The sequence below is a fragment of the Lemur catta genome, chromosome 11, assembly GCF_020740605.2.
Source record: "Lemur catta isolate mLemCat1 chromosome 11, mLemCat1.pri, whole genome shotgun sequence".
Classification (NCBI taxonomy): domain Eukaryota; kingdom Metazoa; phylum Chordata; class Mammalia; order Primates; family Lemuridae; genus Lemur; species Lemur catta.
Window position 1 is genome coordinate 40,316,824 of NC_059138.1, and position 18,010 is coordinate 40,334,833.

General features: G+C 37.6%; 2 protein-coding genes across 2 annotated transcripts in view; one reads left to right on the plus strand and one right to left on the minus strand.

Annotated features, from left to right (window-relative positions):
• The window catches only part of FBXL13 (F-box and leucine rich repeat protein 13), a 183,267-nt gene that overhangs the window by 71,320 nt on the left and 93,937 nt on the right, over window positions 1-18,010 (plus strand). The window lies entirely within an intron of this gene.
• LRRC17 (leucine rich repeat containing 17) overlaps window positions 3,379-18,010 on the minus strand; it is a 30,937-nt gene continuing 16,305 nt past the window's right edge. Inside the window, exons 2-4 of the mRNA XM_045564279.1 lie at window positions 14,699-15,605; window positions 9,917-10,072; window positions 3,379-4,113 (exon numbers count right to left, since the gene is read on the minus strand). Coding sequence (XP_045420235.1) covers window positions 3,716-4,113; window positions 9,917-10,072; window positions 14,699-15,470 — 1,326 coding nt within the window. The 5' untranslated portion in view covers window positions 15,471-15,605 and the 3' untranslated portion in view covers window positions 3,379-3,715. The remainder of the gene's footprint in view (window positions 4,114-9,916; window positions 10,073-14,698; window positions 15,606-18,010) is intronic.

The window sequence follows — 18,010 nt, forward strand, 5'->3', positions numbered from 1 at the left end:
AAGTTTTGGCAATTATGGATAAAGTTGTTATAAATATCCATATGCAGGTTTTTGTGCAGACATAAGTTTTCAGCTCCTTTGGGTAGATGCCAAGGAATGTAATTGATGGATTGTATGTTAGAGTATGTTCAGTTTTGTAAGAAAGTGCCAAACTGTCTTCCAAAGTGCCTGTACTGTTTTGCATTTTCATCAGCAATGAATGAGAGTTCCTGTTGCTCCATATCCTCTCCATCATTTGTTGTTGGCAGTGTTTGCATTTTGGCCAGTCTAATAGGTGTGTAATGTTTTCTCATTCCTGTTTTAATTTACATTTCCCCAATGACATACGATGTGGAGTATCTTCTCATATGCTCCTATCTTTTGGATGAGGTGTTTGTTAAGATCTTCAGCCCATTTTTTAATTGGGTCATTTTCTTATTGTTGAGTTTTAAGAATTCTTTGTATATTTTGGATAACGGTCTTTTGTCAGATGTGTTTTTGGCAAATATTTTCTCCTACTTAGTGGCTTGCCTTTTCATTCTCTTGAACTATCTTCTTTTTTGAGGTAGGCATTTACAGCTATAACCTTCCCTAGATTTTTTACCTGCTTCCACATAGAGAATTCCTCATACTTAGGCACAAGGTACACTGGGAAGTTTGGGATGGAGAGGAAATGGGCAACATTAGGTTGTAGTTCATGTAGAGACTACAGAGAGGATCAGATGATGGAAATGCCTAAGTCAAATTCTCTACTATACAATGGGCATATTGACCATATGTTCATTATGTCAGATAATGATTAATCTTATATATACTATATATGTAAGATATATATATATATGTTTATATTTGTATCTGAGGTCAAGATAGTCTGAAAATATTTTCTTGCTTTAAATTTTTTGATATTTTATCTATTTTAAAATATTTTACTTAGTATTTATCTGGAAGTGTAATTCTTAGTAAATCTTTTTTTTCTTTTTTGAGACAGAGTCTCACTCTGTCACCCAGGCTGGAATACAGTGGCATGATCATAGTTCACTGTAACCTCAAACTTCTGGGCTCAAGTGATCCTCCTGTCTCAGCCTCCCATGTAGTTGGGCCTACAGGCACATGCCACAACGCCCAGCTAATTTTTTCTACTTTTTGTAGAGATGGGGTCTTGCTATGTTGTCCAGGCTGTTTTCAAACTCTTGGCCTCAAGGGATCCTCCTGCCTTTGCCTTCCAAAGTGCTGGGATTATAGGTGTGAGCCACCATACTAGGGCTTAGTACAAGTATCTTTATCATAGAAACAAGCATGAAAACCTGGATAGACCTTGATTTCCTTAAGGATGTAAATATTATATCTGTATCTTCTTTGTGATATGTTTAATTTGCCAAAGGTTATTTAATAAAACCAGTTTTAATTCCAGCAACTTTGAGTGTATCAAAGATAAAAACCATTCTCAGAGATGTTTTAACTTTTCCATTTCCTGCCTTCCAGCTAAGGTCAGTTCATCTATTGGTATGTCTAGAATTATACACATTCTGGCAAGAATTTTGGTTCTCTGATTGTTAGATTGAAGATAAATATTGGTTGATATTTTGGGCTTTTTGGCTGATTGGACACAACAATTGTAATCCTTATGTCAATAAAAGCTTTAGAAGAAAATTAACTTTAGAATGTTATCTTAAAATGTTTAAAAGGCAGATGAGGGTACCAGTTCAAAGAATTTAGGCAAGTAGATTCTCATTTCTGAATTGCTTCTATTTGCCAGAGCAGGAGACTTGTTTAGATTTCTCAGAGAAAGACATGAATTGATCCAAGGTGTAGGCTCCAGAGGAGGGAATGGTAAGTACATGAAAAAAACTGAGCTACTTAATGTTAAATATCTTTCTCAAATAACCAGGCATTACCTCAGAGTTAACTCAGGCTTAGGATTCAGGAGGCCTCAGTTTATAGTGAATCTTGTTTATTTCAGAAAAATCAGAGAATCTTAAGACTAGCAGGAAAGTTAAAAAAAAACTTGGTAGAAGATGAAGTGTCTAATTATTCATTCCATGGATCAACTATACTTCCTTGAAAACTGTAAACTCTGATTCAGAGAAGGAGCAAATCTTAAGTTGTCAAAAACGTACTTCAATTTTGACTCTGAGAGATGTTTGCAACTCCTACTGACTGACTTTTGGATGGTTTGGGTTAATTTCTGTTTCAGTGTGTTCCAGAGTTTTATTTCCAAATAGATCCCTGGGGATGAAATTGAATATAAAAACCAACCAATAAAATCCCTAATTAAAAGTTAAACTGGAGAACTTGGGCCCTTTCTCTGAATCAGATTTTATCTCATTTTATTCCAGAATCTTCTTGTCCCCGGTGTGATCATCCTGTCTCCTACTGAGGTCACACCAGGTTTTCTCCATCATCAAATCTTGGCTGTTTCAGGACCTACGTGCTTAAAATTCTATTCCGCAGCTCGTGAACAATAATAAGTGAATTTGTTATATCTTTCTGGTCATGCTTCAAATTTAACAGCTGTCTTTAAGGCCTCATAGTGAACAATGTGGGGATTTGCACTGAGAACCAGTATCACTAAGTCTCCACCCAAACCATTGGTAACACAATCCGGAGTCATTTCCTGAAGCAACAGCCCTGGCAATACTTTGAGCTCTTGGTTTCCTGTACATATCAATACAGATTTCAACATTTTGGATCAAAGACTTTCTCCTGCCACCTGCCCTCATGGGTGCTCCTGGAGAGAAAGGCTTAACCTTCCTAGTCCCTGCTCCTCTTTTGGATATATATCTTATATATGATATGTCATATATAAAATATATGACATGTATGTATATATATGTGTGCATGAATGTGTGTGCATGTGTGTGTGTATAGAACCTCTGATATTATTTCCTGGTTTTTGTTTTGGCTTCATCCCAAATTCTGCCCCTGAATTCTAACTTAATCCTTTGTTTTTTGCTCCTTGACATATTACCTTAGCAGGAAGGGCTTCCCAGTCTGAACCCTGCTTAAAAAATAAAAAAACAAACCCACAGTGCTGTTTTCACACTCACCAGTGTTTATACATCTTCAGAACTCATGATTCACATCATCTATAACTATTTCTCAGGGTGCTATCTTCTAACCAGCTTACAGTATAATTCTTATATTCTCTATTGCTTGTGACAATTCTTCAGGTGTAGCTTGACAGTTTTTTGCAGGGATCAGTGAAGAGTGGTTGAGAATTTGGATTTAGTAAGACCTTATTTTGGAATTTATAGGAATCAGAAATGGAAATTTATCTAATGCATAAGCTGACTTACTGAAAAAAAGCAGGGGGGATGTTGAGGGAAAGGAATGACATTTTGTTATGACTAAGCATTTCTATATTTTTTAGGTATGTACAAACAGCTGTCGAAAGACATGTAAAAATGAATCAAGTTTTTTTTTTATTGCCAAAAAGCAGTAAAAAACATTTATACAGGACATCATGAAATTTTAATGCCATCATTAGGACCCAACTCCTGCAGGTTACCAGTGTGGAATTGTGTATTAGTAGAGACTGCTCCATAAAAGCAGGATGAAAGTTATTACCTTGATTATATAATTGTCACAATAATAATTACACTAATAATTAAAGAAAGCTTCCTTAGCTGGATAACCCTGCATAAATAAGCAACACAGTTAATCAAAATGTAAACACATGGTTTTCTGATGCCAGTATAGCAAATACAAACTAGTTACAACCAGGACAATATCTATGTTATCCCACTATAGTAATTCTTACACTTTGCTTCTTTGTCGTATGATCCTTATGTATTTTTTCCCATTCATCATCTTCTGTATCCTGGTCAAATGTCTCAGGGTATGCTGGTAACTTGTCTTTGGGGCATTCTTCATAGTAACTTCGAACATACTTTCCCACAAACCACCCTTTGTATTCTTCAGGCATTTTGCATTCTAGGCCATTATAATGGACGTTGTAGTGATGCTTTAACCAGTAGTAGAGGTAGTGGATGTTGTAGTCACATCTCCAAGGATTATCTCTGAGCCACAAGAGTTTCAAAAAATACAAGTCTTCTAATACTCCGTAGTCAAAGTTTTGCAAACTGTTGTTTGATAGATCTAACTCTTCTAAATGTGTGAGCCCTGAAAAAGCAGCTAGAAACAGAGAATGTTTATTAAACCAGTGAATAATTGAGTTAATGCAACTGTATGGTGTATCATTAGGACAAATACAGATTAAAAATTAGGCTTAATTATCCTTGTTGCAAATAAAGGATTTCTCTTTCCTAGTTTTTCTCAGAACACTTACTTTAGAAAACTTGTAACTATAAGTACATTCTCCTCTCTTTGAAATATCTTTACTAGTTAGGCCTTTTGTCATCTTTATGACCAGGAGTGTTTTTCTCAAGGATCTCGGAGCCATCTTTTCAAAATGTAAACATCAAGGAAGACAGCGCCCCATCTCCCGTCTTCTGTGGGAGGGTAGGAGCCTAAGTTTGGTGAGGCCTTGCTTCCAGTTGCAAAACTACCTTCTGTAATAAAGATAAAAGTTTGTATTTCTCTGGATAAAGCCAATAAGCTAACAGATGGCCAGCCCAATTACCAGGTAAAGTTAGGATGAACTATGTACAACAGAGCTGCTAACAAGTCCTCTTACTTGGGAACTAGTTATTATTTATCCTGAAAACGTGTATATGGTGGGTAGTATCTGCTTAGCTATATAAAGGGGTGAGATTCCTTTCTGTCTTTTCAGTCTCTTAGTGAATTGCCTGTGAAACCCATCACATTCTGGTTTAATGCCTATTCAACAATGAATGTTTTTTCCCCACTACCTTTGTGGAGAGCATTTCTGGGTTGAAAGAAGATTTTATTTTTAGTTATATTTTCCTACTGTATATGTGTCCAAATGCAAAATTCTGAAATACATTTTTAACTCAAAGCTTTTTCCTTGATTAGGTTGACTAGAATACAATATTTTATTTGAAAAATTAGTTTTAAGTTTTTAAAAAATGTACTTTGGATGCATGTATATTTTTTTTTTATATTTACTGGGAAAATGCCACAGAAAAGAGGCATTAATTAGGAAAATATTTCAAATATAAGACGTAAGTGCAGAAAAAAATGAAAAATGTATCTGGTGGTGATTTGACAGCTCCCTAGGATATCAGTAAACTTTGAAAATGCCTAGAAAACAAATTTCTCCCAATTTTGGGGGAAGGGTTTCTATTTCTGTAAAGTCCAAAAACAATTTTTTTCCAACATTTTGAAAACATCTGGTTGTATTTTGGCAAGCTATAGTAGCTATCAGCTTTGAATCCATAAGCATTTAATTTTGCTGGAGCATAGATAATTAATACCAACACATAACAGAAAATAAAACAACAAAATGCTTTTTCCCCCCTCCAAAAGCAAAGAAATCTATACCTAGATTATCCCTATTTCAGCAATATGTACTAACCAAATACCCTAGAAATATATAATTTCAAATATTTTGTTTCTCTTTCAAACATTATCTCATTACTGTTTTAAAATACCCTTGTTAGAACATGGTGTTCTTATTTTGAATTTGGAAAATATGCTGTCATACAAATACCATTTACTATTTTCATATTATCTGTTCTCAGAAAAAACCCATAATTCCCCCCCCCCAAAAGAATATTTTCTATTTTGGTGCAAAGCAATGGCTTGGGCAAGGGGGTGAGGGAAGAAAGGTCAGCGCTTATGATGATAGTTTTGAAGACATTGGATATTTTTTCTATTTGCTAAAATTCTATGAGTCAGTGATCTCACAAATTTACTTTTCTTCAAACAAGTCAGCCCTCAGATTGAAAGCATATGTACACATTCCTAGATTTTATTCTGCAAGTGCTATAGTTGTTACTTAAATCGTATGTATTCAGGCACTTGGGCAAGCCAGTTTTCATCTGTTTTTTAAAGAAAGTAAAACCCCTAGAAGAGTGTCTTCTTTCTCTTTTCTACAATAATGTCTGACATTTTATGAGACTGTTATTCGTGCCTTTTAAAGTCTGGCAACTCTCACTGCATTTATATATTTACCAGTAAAAATCATTAAAGTGAGTCTACTTTGGTAGTGTTTCATTTGAAAGAACATAGAAGGTCTTTCATTTTAAAACTCCTTTAGGTCATTTTGCCTTATTTAAGTGCTGAGATACTTTTTTGTTCCAGAAGACATACCAAGAAAAAGTGCTTGGCATTTGGTAGGTGCTCAATACATATTTGTTAATGTAGAAAATACTTTTCTGGCACTGAATTGAACAAAAGTAAAAAACAAAGGAGTACCACCACTGATAGTTCAAATCATGCTGTGCGTCAACAAGGAAAATACATTGGGTGAACAAGACTGAAAGGCCTTCAGGGAATCCTAAGGATGGAAAAGGAATTCTGCAATTATGGGAATTCCATAACTGATGAAAAATATCACTTATGAGGAATATGTGAAAAATATCACTAGAAGGCAAATCTATTTTGTACTGTTATCTCTCTGCATTGTCTTCTCATTTTTCTCTAGTTTTGTTTACATACTTTAGTTCTATTACAATTAAAACATTGTTGCACTATTATTTACTATTTTAATACATTTAACTTAGGCCATATAATAAGTAATATTTTAGTCTCTTCTAGAGACAGTTCTAAAATTTGTTTGCATTGAGACTTTTGACAGTTGGTAAGCTACAATTTTGGTTTTGGATGACAACATCAGAAAGAATTAGACACTTGCCCAGGAATCTTTGGCATCGTCTGCCTTTCTGCGATTCTTTGGGTCTCATGAGACAAGAGAAGGTCTCCACCTCCCGATTCTTCACTCTGTGGCCTGGCTTTGTGGAGACTGGCTACCAGTGACTGACCTGCATGCACACTACTGATATAATGATCACCTCATTTGGGAGAAGGATGTCTGTAGTATTCTTGTTTACTGTGAAATGAAAATTGCTTTTGATCTCACAATTCAAAGGTAATCAATATCAGAGCTTGCACTATCTATAATAGGCTAAGATGCAATGTAGCTTACTGTTGTCCCCTTGAGAAATTATAAAAGTTATGATTTTGTAATATTTTTAAAAGATGTTAATACTAAAATATGCCTTTGTGGCTCCAGAATGTTCATTCTCAACTCTCACTTTATTATGTTAAAATTCTAATGTTCATAATATTTCATTGCATTATTCATAGTATTAATAATTATTTTTATAATTCAGACTTTTCAAATTGAAGAAGTATCATTGTGAAGGCATATATATTGTGTATGTTACAAATCCGATCAATATTCCAGTAATTCTCAGTTCTTTTCAAATCCCGTGTATTTACTTAACTTATAAGCTCATTTTTTTGCCAGAGGCTTTGCTTAGCCAATTTAGAAGAGGTTTGAAGGATGGAAAAGAGAATTGATCTTGATCTAGGATTAGATATAATATGTCTGGCTCTGGTTTGAGCACATTTGATCTTCCTTCATCACTTTGACTATGTCATGTCACTCTCTCCTGGCTTGCAAGATTTCCATTGAGAAGTCTGCTACCATATGTATTGGAGCTTCTTTATATGTTACTGTTTTTCTTGCTTCCCTTAGGACCTTTTCTTTATCTGTGACCTTTGGGAGCTTGATTATTAAATGCATTGAGGTAGACTTGTTTGGGTTTAATCTGCTTGGTGTTCTATGAATTTTTCATACCTGAATATTGATAACTTTCTCTAGGTTTGGAAAGTTCTCTGCTATTATATCTTTGAAAAATCTTTCTACCCCCAATAAGGCCAATAATTCTTATAGATTTGCCCTTTTGAGGCTATTATCTAGCTCTTGTAGGCGTGCTTCATTCTTTTTTCTCTTCTGACTGTGTATTTTAATACTGCCCATCTTCAAGCTCACTGATTCTTCTGCTTGATCAGTTCTGCTGTTGAGAGACTCTGATGCATTTCTCAGTTTATCAATTGAATTTTTCAGCTTCAGAATTTCTGCTTGATTTTTAAAAATTATTTCAATCTCTTTGTTAAATTTCTCTGATAGGCTTTTGAATTCCCTCTGTGTTGTCTTGAAGTTCAATGAGCTTTTACAAAACAGCTATTTTGAGTTCTCTGTCTGAAAGGTTACCTATCTCCATCACTGTGGGATTGCTCACTGGTGCCTTATTTAGTTTGTTTGATAAGGTCATGTTTTCCTAGATGTTCTTGATGCTTGTGAATGTATCAGTGTCTGGGCATTGAAGAGTTAGGTATTTATTCTAATCTTTGCAGTCTGTGCTTGTTTGAACCCATCCTTCTTCAGAAGGCTTTCTACATATTCAAAGGGAACTGAGTGCTGTGATCTAAGTCTTTGGTCACTGAAGCCATATCAGCACTGGGGGTGCCCTAAGCCCAGTAATGCTGCAACTCTTGAAGACTCCTGGTGGTACTGCCTTGGTGGACTTGGGTAAGATACAAGAGAATTCTCTGGATTACCAGCCTAAGTCCCTCACTCTCTTCCCTCACTGTCTGTGATGGGTTGCTGGAGTTGGGGGAGGAGTGACATGGACATTGCCTTGTGGCCACCTGTGCCAGGTCACACCTGAAGCCAGCCCAGTGTCAGCCGAAGCCCATGGTGACTGCTGCCTGGCTACCTCTGATGTTTATTCAAAGCCCAAGGGCTTTTTAGTCAGCAGGTGGTGAATCCTGCCTGGACTGGGTCCTTCCCTTCAGGACAGCAGTTTTCCTTCTGGTCCAGGGTAGGTCTGGAAATGCCTTCTAGGAACTAAGGCCTGGACTCAGGGGCTTCAGGAGTCTGCTTGGTACTTTATTTTACTGTGGCTGAGCTGGTACCCAAGTCACAAGTTCTCTGAACTCTTGCCTTTCCTTTTCCCAAGTAGAGGGAGACTCTCCCTGAGCTGTACTATCTGGAGTTGTGGGAGGGGTGACATAGGCATTGGCTTAGCTGCCACCACTGGGGTCTCACTGGGTCATGTGCACCCCAAGTCCACTGGCTCTGAGCAAGCACAGCCACAGGAATTGCCCAGGGACTGCAGCCCTTGTGCCCCAACTGCCTTACAAATTTAATCCAGGCCCCAGGCTGCTTTTTGTCAGCCAGTGGTGGGTCTCGCTAGCACTCAGGTTTCAGGATGGAGGATTTCCCTCTGGCGGGGCTGTGTAAATGCTCCCTCCGTGGGGGCAGCAGAATTCTACCCTGTGCTGTGTTCCCCTCCGACAGGTGGCCCTGAGTTCCAACACATAGCGTCATAATCACTTCAGTCTCCCTCTCCTGTGCTCATAGATTCTCTCTCCACTCAGTGGCGCTGGCGTAGCACTGCCAGGAGGGATGCGGGAGGGGTGGCGGAGGCAATGCAAGGTTGTCTTTTCTGCCCTCTGCTGTGCCTCTCTCCTTGATGTAATGTTAAAACCAGGTAGTGTGATTGCTCACCTGATTTTTGGTTCTTCTGAAGGTTTTTCCTTGCTTGAATAGTTTTGAATTTCGTGTTCCTGCACAGAGGGATGATCATTGGAGGTTTCCATTCTGCCTTCTTGTTCCCACATCTTATGTTAATTTTGAGCTTGGTGCTTAGCATTTTGTTTCAAATTTACTCTAAACAAGTCTGGGCTTAATGAATACCAAAGAAAATTGCAAATCTGAATTTCCCTTTAAAAAAAAATCACTACATATTTAGAATATTATTGACAACTTGCTACAGAGTCTTATTTTTTAAATCTGTTCTATAGAACACTACCTCTGGGCTAACTGAATAAATTTTCCCAAGTAACATATAGTATTATGTGCTTCACACAGCAACATTTTGACAACTATTTCTCTGAGTGCCAAACAAGTTCTAATTTAAATTTAATTGTCATGTTTAATTAAAGTTTGTACTTTTTAATATTTAGTTTTTTTAAACTAAATTATATGTACTATAAATGTTGCCATAGGAACATATCACAGAACACCCATCACTCATTTAAGGGGCTATTCAGTGGAACTTACCAGGATCTATGAATTCAATGCCATTGCTGCTGAGGTTTAATTTCTTTAGCTCATGAACATCTTCAAATTCCTTGGGTCGAAGTTGGTTGATTTTATTGTATGACAAATCAAGTTTAACAATATCTGGAGGGATGTTGTTTGGAACTTTTTTCAACTCTGGAAAAATTAATAATATTAAGGTTATCATGCTCCTCATCATCTTTTTTTCCCCCATTTTCTCTATCACTGTTAGACCTGTGAAGTTGAAGAATCAAATTTTAAAGACAAAGGGGAAAGGGATATCTAAAGCCAAAGAAAATTGGCATGAACAGGACTGAGCACATGCTAAATCCCTTCAGAGCACAGTGCATCCCCCAAAGGGGGGGCTCTCACTCTGAATAAGAGCCAGCATCCTCAGTCAGGCCCTCGAAAGCCATGAAGGCCTGTAGGTCATCCTTGTCACTGGAGTCAGCACCTACTAGGTTGTAGAATGAAGCCCGTTTATCAGGACTTGCTTAGTGAACCCACATCTGCTGGGCTGGACGTGAGGGTAGATGACAGAGCAACCACTGTAGGACAAGCTAATGTGGGTTTAGCCACAAATAAATGGGTAGAAAAAAATGTTTATGAGAACACCCTGAAACCTGGCTTAAGCAAGACCTGCGGATGTTGGAAAAAGGATACGAGTTGCAGAATCAACTTTGGGGTTGTCAGCAACAGCCCTGGGTAAAAATAGGATCCACAAGTATTACCAGGAAATGAAAATCAAACCTTTTACTAGTGTGGCTTAGAAAAGCCACGTTAGTAAAAATAGTTCTATTTCTAGACCAGGCACTACATGGTATACATTCATATTTACTAGTACCTGACATTCTTGGTAAATGCCTCAATAAATACTATATTTACTTGATTCTCCTTTCCTCAGCCAAACCTTGCTGATTTTGAGGAGGAAATTAGGAAATTTTCTCCATGTAATTTCCCCATTTAGTAGGCTATCTTAGTTGTCAGCAACCTCAGAACTACTTTGAAGGCTTGGTAGTAGAAAGAAAAGAGACATAAATGACCTTGTTTATTGCAAATAAAAAATTCTTAACTATTGTTCAAGCCAGGGGCAAAATTGTGCCCTTAACTTCAGAGGCTGCTGAGGACAATTTACCTGCATAATTCTCTCCAGCCTGCTGTTAGAAGTAAAATGACTCTTTTAAAATGGCAAATTATTCTGGTAAATGTGAATCTAAAAGCAGTTTAAAAACTCTTACTTTCATGTATTCTTGGCAAATCCATTTACCTCAATATGGCATAAACATGCCTTTCAACTAGTTCCACACTTATTCCCTTTGAAAGACTAAGTTTTGTTGGCAAAATGCCTGTTTCTCAGTGAATAAAGCTATTATTTCTTTTTCTTGCTGTCAGATGTTTAAGGCAAAAATACATAGTGATCTTTGACATCTGAGTGGTGGAACTGGCACACGTTAGGTACCCTATGCATACTGTCTGACTCATTCCAAGTCAGCTGGGAAACCTCAACTCCCAAATTAGGGAAATCAGTGTACAAGTTCTCTTTGTGTGATCACATACGTGGTATACTTGTACAGAGCCTAAGAGGAGGATTCACTACTAGGAGGAAGCACACAGAGGCATTTATAAATTCTTTGTTAATAGTTGTGTTCAGAATCTTGAAGTAAGAGATGGCATTGCCTGATGGTCCGTGGCAATTACTGAATTACTACATGTGTGACCTCTGAAGGGCGATTTTACTTCTCTATACCTCAAATTCATCATTTCTAAAGTGAGCATACCCTTTTAGGTTTATGAGGAGTAAATAACATAATGCATGTAAACTGTTAAGTCTCAGGGCCACAGAGCATTTAGATGTTAGCTTATTCATTAGAATCAATGTTAGTTCCACTCTTGATGGCATGATTTAGGCTTACTTAGTCTATGTAGAGCACGATAATCAAAAGTACTGTATTACTTTATTCTGGCAGGGAGTTAGAGATGAACATTGCTGAAAATTTATTCTTAGTATTTGACATTTGTTACCCATTTATAGAATGGAATAAGGAAAATTAGGGTGGATTAAATTCAGATTGTCATACTTGAATTCTAGCCATGATTTTTAACTTCTGTGTGTTTTTAAAGGTTGCTTAAATTACTTCTTTGAAAAAACAAAAGCAGCTCAATTATCATCATCAATCTAAAGTACATGGCCCTATGCCAGGCACTACCAAAGGGACACAAGACCTTTGCCTTTAAACTTATGGGAATCAAAAATATAACAAAAAATGAAAACTAAATGATCAAATGAATCAATAGATTTATATAAACCACAGTGAAAGGCATTTATATTGATGAGATTAAAAGACAAAGCTGCCCTTCTTATAACCTAAAAGTACAGCCTCTGAATTATTAACACATAGTCATTAACACTTGGAGCAATTTAAGTTGTCCTTTAATATATGACCCAATGCTGTATATACTGTGTGTATCCGGAAACTTTACTTATATTGTGTTCCAGTAAATAATGTATTTTTAAAGCAGGTTATGTTAAATTCATGGGGCATTTCTGAAAGGTTGTGTGTAGAAAACAATAAGTTGAGGAAAGCAAGCAATAAAAATACATTCATAGTTTCATAAGCTGATGTTTGCCAAGAGAAAAAGAAAAATATTATGGAAAACAAAGGAAAAAAGACAAAAGCAGAAATAGGATTATTAGGGGAGGGAATTGCCCATGAGTATAAAAGCAGTAAAAAAAAAAAAAAAAAGATATTTCTAAACATGTTATCTCTTCTTATAGCACAGTATAGTCTAACTATAGAAGTTTTAAATTTTGTGTAGATGGTATTTTTCTCAGATAATGGACCTAATCCTACCTACTTTTATCTTTGACACCTGATACAGCAAGTGCAAATTCACTTTAGCTTGAGGGTAGAACCTCAGAAACATCAAGTATTCTAACCCACATTTAGGATAGGATCTTTGCTTTAGTTTTAAAAATGTGTAATTCCAGTTCTTAATCTAGTGTCACAAAGGAAATTGTAGTAAACCGTGCTCTTCAACATGAAGCACTAAGTATTCACCGTAACAATATCAGGGAAATTCCCTCCAATCTGGCTAGAGAGAAACTACATTTACTGACTTCTGGAATTCTCTAATGCTTGCAGCCGCTTGTTTGAACATGATCAGATTAATTTTGGAAGACAGCAGGGTGAAATAAAGAGCTGATAGGCTCTGGCTCAAGTAGACCAAGTTTCAAATCTTATCTTGCTGCTTACCTGTGAGACCTTAGCCAAGTGACTGAACCTCCCTGAGCCTCATTTTCCTTATCTGTAATGGGGATATTACTACAATCCTGGAAGTCATGGACAGTGTATGTGTGAGGTACCTGGAACATAGTAGGTTCTCCATTAATGAGCACTCCCTTTCAAATTCAGAGAGCCCAGAATGGCATGCTCAGGTTATGATGCTGTATGTAGTAATAACTGCTCCACTATGGCATCAAATTATATACAATTCACAGAGTGTCTTAGTAAGCAAACCTCTCTGTGCCACATGTCTGTGGTGGGAAACCAGGTGCCCCCTTTAGAGTTGAGAGAGAGAGGGGGGGGTAAGACTTGAGCACAACTTTGCTGATAAGTGAACGAGAGAGAGAGAGAGAGAGAGAGAGAGGCAAGACTTGAGCACAACTTTGCTGATAAGTGTACAAGTTTACTCCTGGCTCAGGTTGCCTGATTCTTTGAGGTTAACAAATTGTCTACCATTCTCTTGAGAGGAGCTAGGGCCTTGTCTCTGAACTTTTCCTTTCTCTTGCCCTCACAGAAACAAAACAAAGCAAAACCTCCCAAAATTGGTGGAAGAAATGATACCACACTCTGTATAACCCTAATTCAATGACATCTGGCTTTAATATTACAAATAAATTATTAAACCACGCCAGAAATGAAACATATAGACATTGTCATATGGTTTATTATTGTGGGGTAGATTAGCAGTTCCAGACCATACTTTGAAAACATCAGTCTTCACTAACATTTCAAGAGCATTACTAGAATCTCCCATCTGTTTTCTTAGTTCACCACTTTATCTTGTACGTGCAAATCCTGCACCGTACTAGCAGAAGATTGTGTGGGATGTAAAACCCAGTAATGATTTGCAGGAAGTAGGTAATATTCTAGAAAGATTTTCTTAGTTTCATAGTTCTTGGATTAAATATTGTAAATTTAGATTTTTATTTTTTTGTTTTCTGGGTGATTTGGAAATAATTAAGATACAGGATGTTATCAAGTGTTTATTAAAAACCTTAAGATTAAATGATAAATGCAGAAGCACTATCGCTGCACTACGTCTCAGAGTGCTCTTGCCTGTCCTGGTCTGCAGATGTTTTTTCCTTGAGATTATCATCTCCCTACAGATGCATATTGTGTTTTGACTTTAATTGGTGTAAGTCAGCTTAGATAGATGGCATTTGCACTTGTTTTCTTACCCACTGGTTTACCTACATAAATTAAATTGGATTTAAGATGAAAGGAATTCCTGCAGTCACAGCTTGCGATGAGCAAATAAGTAGAACCTAAGTGGCTGCCACTGCTGAGGACACCCCCTTCCCTCCTGTGCTGTCCCCTAATCACCAGCCACCTTGAATCTGGACTCCGGAAAAGCTTGGAGTGAATTCCATGTCATTGGGGAAAGATTTCTGGTGGAAATGACACTAGGAATCTCAAGGCATGGTGGGGTGTAGGGAGGATCATAAGGTTCAAAGAACATTTTTAATTATCCATGAAAATGAAAAAGAAAAGTACAAACCTTTCCTTTTGCAGTCCAGTGTTTGTATAGGAAACACATAATTGTGGCAAAGTGTGGAGTCCACTTCAGGTTTGATGACTGGGGGTCGCCCTGACACTTGGGGTTTCGGGTCCAATTGTTCTTTTTCTTCTTCATTACATAACTGTTCAGATTTTATCTGCCGCAGTTTTTTATTTTTTAGTTCTTGTGGGCTTTCGCACTTGGCGTAGTTTCCCAAATTTCGGTTTCTTGGAATCTGCAACATTGAAATAAGCGTTTCTATCTCGCAGGTACAGTGCCAGGGGTTGTCATAAAGACGCAGGTAGCTCAGGAGAGGTGTATAAATGAACACCTCCTCCATCAAGACTTTGATCTGGTTGTGCTGCAGTAAGAGGGTGGTAAGTCTGTTTAAACCAAAAAACGCCTCACTCTCAATTTTGGAGATCTCATTCTGTTGCAGATCCAGGCTTTTCAGCTTTTTAAACTTGGAAAACATGTTGTTCTTCAATATGCGGATCTTGTTTCTTGCTAATAGCATGTGCAGCAAATCCTGAGGCCAGTCAGGCAGGACATAAACTAATTTTCTTTCTTGACAATCTAAGTATTTCTCATGGAGGTACATGTACACGTCACAGGGGAGGCCCGGTGCGTAGCGTTTGACTGGGTTGGAGGCTCTCCGGCCCCCGCCCGCCCGGCCATGATTCACCCGGCTTCTCGTACTGCCTGGGCTTGCTTTGCGCAGCTCAGCAGCTTTGCAAAAACAGAGCAAGATTACAATGGTAACCACACGCATCCTGACATCCAGCTGGCCCCAGTTACTTGGTGTGACAGATGGAACAATGAACGTATTCCTTTGAAATCCAAGTTTGGGTAATCTTAACTAATTCAGTTCAGGAGCAATGAAACCCAGCTGGGGTACGTGGAGTCCCTAGGTTGGAAGAGAAAAAAAACTATGAAAAGTTAAAGGGCTGTGTTACTGACATAGGAGCCTTTTCTTTTTTTCTTTTTTGAGACAGAGTCTTGCTCTGTCACCCAGCAGCCTAGCCCATGGCAACCTTAAACTCCTGGGCTCAAGCAATCTTCCTGCCTCAGCTTCCCAAGTAGCTGGGACTACAGGCACATGTCACCATGCCTGGATAATTTTTTGTATTTTTAGTAGAGATAGGGGTCTCACTCCTGCTCAGGCTGGTCTCGAACTCCTGAGCTCAAGCGATCCTCCCACCTCGGCCTCCCAGAGTGCTAGGATTACAGGTATGAGCCACTGTGCCTGGCCAATATAGGAGTCTTTTTTAAGGCAAAGGCCTTCCAGTTATTAAAGGTGCTCACAGAACAGTGGCATAGAAGGCTTTTCACCCTTTCACTGGCCTGGTTTAAAAGCCAAATGTTTGTTCCCTGAGTTTGAATCAAGCTCTCCTCCCTGCTTAACTGTATGAACCCAGGCTAATTATTTAACGTCCTCTCCAGCATCTGTAAAGTGGGACCAAGGATACCTCCCAGTGTTATTGGGAGGATGAAATAGGCTCATGTACGTGAAACATGTCACAGTGCCCAAACCAGCAGAAGCACTTCATAAATGTTAGGACTCAGCATGATGAAAACTGAAACCTGTTGTAGTTCTTCATCACATTGGATTTAAGAAATTAAAGGAATTCTCTACACAGCCTTGAGAGGCACAAACAAGAGTAGGACTTGAATGGCTGTCTTACAGAGCTTATTTTTTTCTTTCCTTTACTGTCTCTCCATCACCAACCATGTGGAGTGTGTGCTTCAGAGATGCTCAGAGTAAATGGCACTGTCTTTGTCATCTCCTGTGTGTGCTAGCTCAAATGTCATCTCAGCGAAGCCTTCTCTGTCGGTCTGATTTTAAATTGCAGCCCCCTTCGCTCGCTGGCCACTCCCAATCCCCTTTCTTGTTTTATTTTTCTTCATACCACTTATAACCATCTGTCAAAGTAGATACAGTATTTTAATTCTTTTGTTTACTGTCAGCGCCTCCCCTCAACCAGAAAGTGAATTCCAAAAAGGCAGGGATTTTTGTCTATTTTGTTCACTATTGTTATTTCCTTGATAAATATTTATTGAAAGGATGAATTACTCTTAAATAACTATTCCATAATAACATTTATCTCATAAACTTATATTGTTATCTCATAAACTTATATCTCATAAACTTATATAATTTTTTCCATAATATTACTGATGACTTGTAAGATCTGCACCTTTTTAAGAATTTTTTTCATTTTTTAAAAATTCTGAAAGTATTTCTGGTTTGCATTTATCGCTTAAACACAGTCCACTCTTGGCAAAGGAAGAAATGTTTAAAATGGATTTATAACTACTAACATTTCTGTTGCTGCTATTGTGGGGCTATGTGGTTATGAGCAGCAGATGTGTTTTCTCATCATGTGGCAGTTTGAGGGCCAGGATCACTCCCTTGCCTGGAGTTTTCTGACTTGGTGGGGCTCCTGCACCTAGAATGCCTTCCCCTTTTTTGGCTCAGGCATTCCTCCTATTCATTGGTTTGTGTGTTCTCCCCAGCTGCTTCTCTTCTGTCTCTCATTTGGAGTTTTTACTGTCCGTCCAGACAGAGGGCACTGATTGTGTAACACTTTGCCATCCAGCTGCTTGTATACATGTCTAATCTTCCCTGAGAGAGCATAAGCTGTGCAGTGGGCTCTCCAGTCCGCCACTTCTCCATTTGCAATTCATTGTAAATGTTATGTAAATGTTACCTTAAAAATCATAACAAATATTTGTTTATTATTATGCATGCTGACTCATTTAAGACATGCATGTTGAAGTGTTTGGGGGCAAATGCGCTGGTGTCCGAAATTTGAAATGCATAAAAAAGATAGTTTGAGGGATGGATAGATGAATGGATGGGTCAATATATGATAAAGCAAATACAGTAAAATATAAATTAGAATCTAGGTGGTGGTATATAGGTATTCATTGTACAATTCTTTCCACTTTTGTGTATGTTTGAAGATTTTCATAATGAAATGTTAAAACATGAACAAAAAAGCATGCACAAAAAAAGCAGGTTTCCACACAATATGCTGAAATAATAATAAAAAATAATAATAATAAAAAAGAGCAGGTTGCCTTTCTTCAAGTGCTTCTAAGCTAAAAGTTCTAGTTATATAGTGTTTTACCCAAAGTAGTGTTTTTCCTCTTTTCTCCTTCCTCCTATAATTCTCAAATAATAAACGTGTATATTTTAATTTTGAAGCCAAAAGAAATTGTTTTTCTGGGAAAAGAAGCCATATACTTAGAATATGTATGTTACTTTCCAAGGTTTTTGTTTGTTTTCTAATGAATACATTGCATTGA